We start from the raw sequence: 10,000 nt of genomic DNA, 5'->3' as shown, positions 1-10,000 counted from the left end.
CATGTAATTTATCTTAATCCCATCATGGACGGGGCAGTGCAGCCTTTTGGTTAGGGCACTTGCCTCTGACCAGTCGTTGAATTTGTTCCAGGTAGTCCTTGGTTCAGTTTCAGGGCTGCACTTGTAAAATTAATGGCCAACTGGTTTGCGTCCGGCCAGTTGGGATTCTTAACGTTGTTCTGTTCATTGGTTGGAGATATTAACAATTAGCTGCTCTAAAAATCTGAGGGTAAATAATACTTACTTACAGCTGTACTTACATACGGTTGTCAAAAAAGGGCTTATGGATACCTGATTCAAACCAAGAGGTGTTTCGGGTTTGCAAAGTCAGACTTCCTCCTTTAATTTTACGGACTATTATATGTTTTTTTGTTATTTGAATACGTTCAAAATTCTTTCAGGTCTGTGATGTGTTTGTGCTTGTGTTGTGGTTCAAATTTGTTCTTGATTTTTAAATATAATTTTTCAAACCAGTTTGCTTTTTGTCTGTCTACTTTTTACCGTCATAATCCAAAACAAAAGAAAAATCAAAAGTGTAACCTAGACCTGTTAATTATTATCACACAGGTAACCATAAATACTGTAATAATTTAATTTAACATTATTCTGTAATAATCTCAAGTCAGTCTATATTTTTTATCTTTCAGCTGATTCCATTGTTTTTTGTAGTTGGTGTAGGATGCGTTGGTGCAGCAGGCTATGTAGCACGGCTTGCTCTCAGGAATCCAGACTGCACGTGTGTATTGTGTTCTTACAATAATATTAATATTCACAATATTGGACCTGATTTTAGTCATTTTGTCAATTTGCAAGCAGCTTTGCAAGTTTTAGCGAAAACGACAACAACAACAACATCAACAACAACAACAAAATCAACCAAAAACTTACCAGCTCACATGAAGGATGGTCATGCATACATACTTGTAGGCCAAATGTAAAATTTGCTGACAGTAAATTAGTCTACTGTCTCTGTGCTAATGAGCCTGACGAGCCTTGTTTTACAGCTAAAAGTCTGTCAATTTTACACTGTCTTGTTAACAAGGCAAGGTTAATTAGCACATAGATAAGACAATAATAATCATTTATTTATGGTCATTTTTGCATTTGGTCATACCTGTAGGAAGATCAGCACTTATTAAGCAATGGATGCAAATAGTGTATTCTTCCATAGGACCTCCTTGAGTGGAATAACTTCCTTAGTTATTGATTTTTGACAGAGCAGAGCTCCTCTACCATGGTAGTGCAGTGCTTGAAATTGCAACCAATACAGTCACATTTGCTCCTGAAATTTTTCCCTTTGCGGCTAAAATATCTGGAGAAGTTGCAAATTTGGGACTTGTTTTCACCTTCGCTCTTCCGAAACAAAAGGGGTAGCAGTTGGCACTTTGCTGCTACTTTTAAGAAATGAAATAAAGAAATGATGTCATTATTTTGTTTCTCGCCATGAATTTTCTTTCAATCTGAAGATAGTGTAATTGTTGCATAATTTAGCCACAGTACAACTCCATTTCTTCGATCATTCACCATTTTCAGGGGTTTCTTCATGCACAAGTAAGTTGCAGGCTCAAATTTTATTACTTACAGTAACTGCTGATAACACCAGGCAAATGTTCGTATTGACTGGATTTTTTTGTTAATTTCAAGCCCTGTAGTGCCTTCAAACACAATGGCTCTTCTTTTTACCATATGAAAGTCACTGTTCTTTGTGGGAATCTTTATTTTTACAGCTGGGACAGAAAGAACAACCCATATCCATGGCAGAGAATTAAGCACAATGAGTGTAGGAAGGTAGGGACAATTAAGGTTTCTAAATAAGGTAGCAGTTTTGATTGCAGAATTTTCCTTCCTTTTGTGCTGTGATTGTTCTCTCAATTTCAACACACCTTGTACCCTTGGTTACTGTACCTTATTAAACAGAACAAAATTAATTTCATCAGCTCCCAAAGCTGAAGACCTTATCAATTCCTGTGTGTTTTGTTTTCTCAGAAAATTAAGGTTGTTTGACAATACTCGGGAGATTTCATCATTTGCTTGATTCACTAAAAAGTTAATGCAAACATGAATAGTTATGTCCAACTTTAATTAAGAGAAGGAACTGTCGTAAGCATGTCTTATGATATAGCTTGGGAATCGTGACAAAAGGTACAAATGTACATGCAAACAAATAACGAGGTTTGTACAGGACATGGAAATCCTGGAAAGCCCTGGATTTCGAATATTGCATAATCAAGGCCTGGAAAATGACATAAAATGCTGACACAAAATAACCTCATTGTCTCAAGGTCTGGCAAATGTTGGTACAACCTGTGTATTTGTATATTTGTTTTCAAGAGCACTCCATTTCATTTTATGGACTGTGTCCTTTTTAGGGTTTCCTAGGTCACAGATTTGTCGTATAAAAGTCTGTTTGGGAGCAAAGTGGCTCATCAGAGCCGGAGCTTATCCTGGTTTCTGTGGCATGAAGCAACTATGAGTATTTTTTACTCCCCCTGGATGGGATGCCATCACAGGGTTACCCCCAGCATTTCACTGGTACCCATTTATACACCTGGGTGGAGAGAGGCACCGTGGGAGTAAAGTGTCTTGCCCAAGAAGACAACACAATGTCCCCGGCCAGGACTCAAACCCGGACCACTCGATCCGGAGTCGAGCACACTAACCATGAGGCCACCGCGCCTCCCTCACTTTGTCTTGTAGTCCTAGAAAAGTCACTGAATTTTAGGATACAAAGAGTGGGCAAACCGTGAAATAAGGTCTAAAGAAAGTGACAGTATGCCAGTGCTGCATTTTGCTGGTTTGAAATCTGTGATGGCAACATAATTAAGGGAAAGTGTACTTATATTAACCTAGCTGTGCCTGCTTCTTGTCTAATTTCCTGCTTTTGTTTTCAGTTTTACAGCATTGCTGATTTCAGCAAATTCGAGAACCCAAGGCCAGATGTGAAACTGGATTGAAATAACACCAATGCTTACGTAACTTTTGTAGTTAATTGTTGGCAATTGATGGGCGTGCATCTTTTTGGGACTTTCATTGTCACTTATAAATGTGAACTTTTGATACAAGCAAATGACCCTGGCTAACATGTTGTAATATTGTAACAAAGATTCTGCTCCTAATAAAATTTGCAAAATATTTTGCTTCTATTGCCTCTGAAGATGACTTCTGCTCAGGTTTTTGAAATGTCAGTCAATGTCATGTCAAACAGTCCTTCTCAGGACTACACTCACCTGGATGGTCGTACTTTACTTAATTATGATAAACACTAAATGACTCAAGTTTTAAGTTGTGATTTTAAAAGACACCTGTTTATTTTAACTGGAATTTTCTTATTTATTGGTCCGCCATTACAAACTTTAAAGTCTTGAGAGAGCTGGGTCGAGGAAAAAAAAAATGATGCCAAAGACTCACAAGTTTAAGAATGCAATGTGTGTGTATACATGCTGCTGAATTAATGTGCAGCATGGGAGTTTTGGGCTTTCATAATTGAAACCTGTGTTTTGCATATATAATAAGTTGCGTTTACTTGCTGAAATTCTAAGCTTGTGAGTAAATGACGTCATTTTTCCTAGATCCAATCCTGTGAGGTCCAATCGGTCATTTTTGAACGTGAATAATGGCAGACTGTGAAATGCAAAACTTACACTCAAATTAAGCAGCCTTTGGATAAAACTCAAAGCTCAAAATTTTGCAAGTCAGGTGTTAAGCGAACACGCTTTCAAAATCTGAAGAAAAAAAGCAAAAGAATTTTTAATCATAGTAGCACTTTAAAATAATATTTTTCACTTCAAAGTCACTTTTAACTGTTTTTGACTGTTTCCCTCCTAAGAGTGAAAGGGTTACAATGTATGTCCACATTTGCTCTAAGACTATGTCTCTTTTAACAACATCTACATCCGCTCAAAGACTTTGTCCCCTTTAACCCTATGCCACCCCAGTGACCATTCTTGTTACCAGAGCCTCGGATCGTCCCAAGGCTCTGGGAAACTCTGTGTAAAAGAACATGCAAAGTAGGGTTCTTATCCGTGTAAAGCCAAAAATTGGCTACTTGAACCTTCTCACTCCTCTTGGTAACATGAAATCACCAATTAGAGATGCTTTTGATTGTTCTTCACGAAAACCATCGAGAAGACTCTTTGTTTCAGGGTTTCCCCGAGCTCTTCTCTTCCTGGTTGGGATTGCCTCAGTGACATTTTGCTCTAACATCAGATGATTTGACGCGTCAGTAGGGGCCTTTTCAGGGGTGAAAGTTATCATATGGGGACCTAGTTTTTCAGCCAGTGATTAACTCATTGACTCCCGGGGGTTCCCCATTCATAACTCATTGACTCCTGGGGGTTCCCCATTCATGAGTAAAATCTTCTGGTGTTAGAGTAAAATACTAAGTATGGCCAGTTCAGGCTGGCTTGGGAGTCCAAGGATAACCCATCCAGGTGTCAATGGGTTAATGTTGGGGTCATAATCGCAGTAAGGTGATTTGCAACGTGGAAGGTGCTAATAATAACAAGAACTGCCAACATTATGGGAGAACATGTTGACACTCGAAATGCAGGTCACAAGAAATCAATGAATTAACACCCCAGTGATCAATCATCACAGAAGAAGTCTAAACAAAGGGCCTCAACCTCCTGTCTGTGGAACTCAGACTCTTTTCGTGTTACTGGATAACAACAAACTCCCAATTCACCAGCTCCCAGATTGCTTGGTGGCTCAGTTGTAGAGCAGCTTGCAGCTCAATAATCTTTACAAATGATAACTCATAAAAAACCAACTGTCAAATTTGTTGGGAGATGTACATTAAACAGGCATTGAATGGTGTTGGCGTTGGTTTGCAAATGAACGCAACATTTATTTTTATCTCCAACAATGTTGAGACTTCTACATGTAGTTACGACGACAGGTAGTATGATATGCGCATGGGATATGTTTTGTTATCTCTATGGAGACCATGTGTCATACATTGTATGCATGAGGAGCTGTGCAAATGGCCTCAACCCTGTTGCTCTATGCTTGTCTATTAATTTTATTTAGTTACCATTTATTTTGGGAGTCCTAACTCAATGCTGGATATCAAGGACTGCCTTCAATAACATAATAATAGCCAACAAAAATAGTGAGGATATGAAAGTGAACTAATTATGGATTGTAACTAAAAATGATTCAAGTGATTTTGCCAATGCTACTTGTCTTGGCAGTTAATTTCATACCTATAAGGTTATTGGAAAGAGGAGGAATAGTTACAAAGTCACATTTGGCAATTTGCATGATACACATGTGGATTAGTGAGTAGATAAAAAAGGCAGCTCGGTTAAGATGAGTGTTGCAAGTTTGTTAAGCAAAGAGAAGGGACTGAACAACAGGAAGGTGAGGAGATGTGGGCTCAATTCAAGAGTTTGACCAGCTTCAAACTTCTTGCAACATCGTCCAGCAGCATGCAACAAGGTGTACAAATGGATGCAACATGTAACAGCAAGCAATGTTGCTTCAGTTTGCAGAGACAAACCTCATGTGCAAGGAAGTCATGTGAAAAGCACATGCAGTTGATCCCCTGTTCCTGACTTTTGAAACTATAGCAGACTTGTATATCTTTCACGAAAAATACTGGTACACTAAACACTAACCCCAAAACCTACAGGGCGGAATATCATCCTAAACTCTTACAGACAGAAAGAAGCAGACAGAAAGAAGAAGGGTTGATAGTCCACTGCATCCACTTGGATTTGGGATGACGTTCCGTCAGTCCAATGTCGTCCTTTTCCAAGGTAAAGTACAATGCGTTACGCAGTTTGTTAATATTATAATTTCAAATGTTTTGCAGCCTCTTTAAAGCTTAAGGCACTCAACTTTTTCTTGTTCTTCAACAAATATCTTTTTACACTTGCACTGGATCTCCAAGCATGTTGTCTCAGTGCCCACCCAATCGCTTTTCGGATAAAAAACTCCTTTTCGTCCGCTCTCTTACTACAAAAGCTAAACAATATTTCCTCGTCTGTTTCGTCTTTGTAAGACAGCTGATGCAGCAAAGCAGTCCTTCTGAGCCACATGTTTTCGTGGTCAATCCATTCTTTCATCAGAGGTTTACCTTTCTTGGGATGTTGCTGCACTAGTCGGCCAACCATCTTGGATGCAAGGGCATCGACCGTATCCCACCAAGACTTCGTTGTGATCAAGTGTTCCATGCATTTGATGTTGGCCTCGAATTCTGTCGAAGCATCCATGTTCTTTTCTAAATAATCAAGAGCAAAGTATTGAAATTCTCTCTCTGGTTTAGCCCACAAGAGTACAACAAACTCTCTTATATCCTCTGAATTCAACTTCTGTTGAAGAAATTCTTTAGCAACGGTTTTTCTTAGAGGGCTGCTGAGGCCAAAGTACTCAAACTGGTCCCTCATGTATTTCTTCATCGGCAGGCTTTTCTTAGGATCAGCATTTTTACGAAATTCTCTTGCAATTTTCTCAACAAGGTCATTCAACTCGTTTGAAGAGCATGTGACTTTAGTGGTGGTTTGATTAGCTTGTTCTCTACCACAAGATACCTTTTTTCGCTTATTCGTCGAGCCTGTAGTCGAAGGTGCTTTTCTTTTACTCATCATTGAGGAGACGGGCGAAAAAAGGTAAACTTTCTGAATTAAGCCAAATGCAATTAGCAAGCTATTTCGCGCCAACATCAAAGTCACGAAACATTTGTGAAGTCACGCGATCACCAAATTAAAGACACTTTATGGCGATTACTTGACTGGCTCCTGTGACCGCACTCCAGCGCCGGTCTTCTAAAAATCCTCGTGGCTGCAAAAAGCACTGGATGAATAGATTGTTTGTATGCGGAACTTTCTTTCTCAAGAGGACACTTTGTTTCAGACAGCTAGTCCAGGAACGCCTCCTCTCACAGCAAATTCTCGGAGCGATCCCCTCCTTGTATTTATCTCACCGCAGAATTTTTAAGAACCTTTTGAAGTTCGATTTTTTGATTGGAACACGTACGTGTACGATGTCTGATTGTAGCGGAGAAAATTCTAGCATCTTGGACAATTTACGAAAGTCAGTGAAAGAACAGGTATGTATTGTGTTTTAGGGGTGCAAAAGTAACCTTTGAAGGTTATTTCATTTGTTTATGCACCAATGGGATCGTGCCCTGGAGCGGATGGAAAAATGGAATATTAATATCGATCGACGGAAGTAAAATGTGGCTACGGTAGCTAGTTGTGTCTGTTCTTACGTGTAAATCCTGGCGGAAATCTGTTGCTTAGTTTTCTACTTTTTTTCGTATTACTCTATCTATCGTTCTGAAAGTGCACTTTTACAGACGATTTCCTCTTTATATTATAAGTTGTATTTAGTAATAGTAATAATAATCTTTATTATTTGAAGTCAGTCATCTAGTATCAATGAAATCTTAGTGTACAATGAAGGATCCAGCAACCTGCAAGAGCAGATATCCTGACTGCCGGCAGCATTTTTGTTTGTTGTCGTCTCATAATCCAGTCAGGTCCACCTCGTGCTGCCAGGGAAATAGCAGGGTTCGACACCTGGCTACCTGCATTACTAGCCACCGGGCTAGTGATTTCTAGAATTTACTAGCCCGAAGCAAAACTTGGTCACCCGGATCAATTTCCCTTGAGGTCTACTTCAACCCCAAACACGCAAACCTTCCTCTAAACTTATTGGCAAGGTCTTTTAAAATAATAAAGAATGGAATTTTTTCTTCCATTGTGATAACATAATGTGTTATTTAAGGAAAAAAGCTAACAAAATGTTCGTTTCACATCCACTTGTGCACGCGGCGAAGGCTGACCGTAGAATGCCGGTGCACAAGCCATGGGAAGCTTGCTTTCCACGATGGATTAAAAGTTCTCTTTCTCTGAGTGCTCTCATAAATCTTACTGCTTTCCTGTTTACTGGTACTTTCAGTGTCGGCCGCTTTCCCCTTTTTACATGGTGGTGCCTCGTAATTTGTCAAAAATCGCTCCATCTTTACAATTGGTTCAATTGCGAAGCGATCGTGCGAGGCGATGTGCAAGGCATCACAACATTGGTAGGGAGAAGACTGGGGAAGACATTAACCATTAAGTTCAGAGTCTGGGATCTAGCGATGTTTACGAACTACGTGCAAGATAAAAAAGACGCCAGAAGATGATAGATTTGTTTTCTTTATAAAATTATTGGTATTATCGTTACATTTTAAACTTTCTTGTTTTTTTAATCAACTGTGAACTTCAAACTAAAACTAATTATATCTAGTTTATTTCCATTTTTCTACTAGCCAGCGGGCTATTAAACGTCGTTTTTTACTAGCCCGACAAAATTTTTACTAGCCTTGGGCTACCGGGCTAGCGGAGAACCCTGAAATAGGGTGTCCTTATGGTACAAGTTGGGAGTAGGCTATCGCCTTCACTGCAAGATCAAGCATATTAATGCTGATAATGTATCCATAATACGGCCGGTAAAGGTATGAATGAATCAACTGCCTGGCTAGTTGGTTGTAGAGTCATTCACTCAATCCGTCAGCCCTGGTTAGACTGTAAGATGACTATGGAATAATCATCATTAAGCTCTCCCTAACTTTGATCTTGTGCATTCTGTTGTTATTACAGGGCGATTTGGTGAAAAGACTTAAATCTGAAAATGCTCCTCCACCAGATATTGAAGTGGCTATTAAGGAACTAAAAGTCAGGAAAAAGGCCCTTGAAAACAAGGTGTGTAACTTACCTACTGTACATTTTACTGCAATTTTGCCAAATTGTTTTCAATGTCGTTGTTGTGACTGATGTGAACCAATGAACACAATAAATCAAACTTGAGGACAGCACTGTCTCACTTTTATTCCAAACAAAACATGGAGATCACCATGCATGAGGTCGATGCAATAAAATAATTATATTATAAGGGACATGCAACACATGCAAAACAAAACTGTCAACATCAGTTGCAACAGTGGTATGTTGTCATGACTATTCTGGGGGTGGGGGAAAGGGGGTGAGGGTAGAGGTGGGATTGGGGGTGAGGGGTACCATAGCTGAAACAACGCATTTACCTTTACAAAAATGCTAACCTTAGGCCTAAACATTTATCTACAGTATAGTGTTAAGGCCTAAGGTTAGCATTTTTGTGAAGGTTCCGGGTGTTACAGTTATGGTACCCTTCACCCACTACCCCTGACCCTTCACCACCTACTCTTCACCCCACCCCTCCCTCACCCCTACCCTCCACCCCCAGAATAGTCATGCCGTGGTACATGTATGTTTAAAAATGTTCATATCTACAAGTTATTTTTGATCAAATGAGTCAACTCTTTAAATAAGACTAAATAGTAACTTAAGATTGTACTAGTGCAATTATTGCACTAGTAATGTTCCTGGTTATGTTAATGAATAGTATACACATGTGGAAACTACTTTAAAAGGGAATCAAGTTTAGAATTTTGTAATCAGAAAAAAATCTTAACTGCCGAAAACATGCTTCAATATCACTTATACTGTAAGTGTTCTTGAAATATGTTAATTCTTTAGATGTTGTAAAATTTTTTTCTCTAAATGTAGGAAAAAGAATTGGCCCCCAAAGAAGAGAAATTTGACAGATCTAAGTTGGAGGACTTGTTGAAACGACGCTTCTTCTTTGTTCCTGCCTTTGAAATTTATGGAGGTTGGTAGAGTAATAATATTATTTTTTAGTAATATTAGTGCATGAGCATGGAAGAGTACTAGTAGAACAGTAAGTAAAAAATTGCACCCACATTCCATTCCATTCAAGAAAAATAATTTCATTTTGCTTGAGAACAAAGAGGGCATCCTCTTTCTGTGTTCATCTTGTTGTTCCTTATTTTGATTAAGTACCAGTCGTGACAGTGGTTAGAAGTAGGGTACTGTAAGTTAAGGCCGAGTGAAATTTGACCAAATAACTGAAGGATAAGTTAAAAGACAATAATTTTACTCAGACCCTTATGCTTATGATAATAATAATAATAATAATAATAATAATAATAATAATAATAATAATAATAATAATA

The 10,000-nt window shown here is 38.7% G+C and overlaps 3 protein-coding genes across 3 annotated transcripts in view; 2 read left to right on the top strand and 1 right to left on the bottom strand.

The window, feature by feature from the left end:
* Positions 1-3,132, top strand: part of LOC137967770 (cytochrome c oxidase subunit NDUFA4-like) — a 5,042-nt gene extending 1,910 nt beyond the window's left edge. Inside the window, exons 2-4 of the mRNA XM_068814338.1 lie at positions 648-736; positions 1,728-1,788; positions 2,892-3,132. Of these exons, the coding sequence (XP_068670439.1) occupies positions 648-736; positions 1,728-1,788; positions 2,892-2,954 (213 nt within the window). The 3' untranslated portion in view covers positions 2,955-3,132. The remainder of the gene's footprint in view (positions 1-647; positions 737-1,727; positions 1,789-2,891) is intronic.
* A 1,678-nt stretch (positions 3,133-4,810) lies between these two features.
* On the bottom strand, positions 4,811-6,691 carry LOC138012568 (uncharacterized). Its single transcript, XM_068859372.1, has one exon. The coding sequence runs from the start codon at positions 6,663-6,665 to the stop codon at positions 5,793-5,795; it is 873 nt and encodes a 290-aa protein (XP_068715473.1). The 5' UTR covers positions 6,666-6,691; the 3' UTR covers positions 4,811-5,792.
* Positions 6,692-6,748: 57 nt separating this feature from the next.
* Positions 6,749-10,000, top strand: part of LOC138012567 (glycine--tRNA ligase-like) — a 20,646-nt gene continuing 17,394 nt past the window's right edge. The window contains exons 1-3 of the mRNA XM_068859371.1: positions 6,749-7,051; positions 8,589-8,690; positions 9,534-9,636. Coding sequence (XP_068715472.1) covers positions 6,800-7,051; positions 8,589-8,690; positions 9,534-9,636 — 457 coding nt within the window. The 5' untranslated portion in view covers positions 6,749-6,799. The remainder of the gene's footprint in view (positions 7,052-8,588; positions 8,691-9,533; positions 9,637-10,000) is intronic.

This window comes from Montipora foliosa, chromosome 8, assembly GCF_036669935.1.
Source record: "Montipora foliosa isolate CH-2021 chromosome 8, ASM3666993v2, whole genome shotgun sequence".
Lineage (NCBI taxonomy): Eukaryota > Metazoa > Cnidaria > Anthozoa > Scleractinia > Acroporidae > Montipora > Montipora foliosa.
The sequence above is the reverse complement of the archived record's forward strand: the minus strand, read 5'-3'. Positions and strand labels throughout refer to the sequence as shown.

Excerpts from the sequence above, each read along its gene's own strand:
- LOC138012568 (XM_068859372.1), bottom strand. The coding sequence starts at position 6,665 with ATGTTGGCGCGAAATAGCTTGCTAATTGCATTTGGCTTAATTCAGAAA.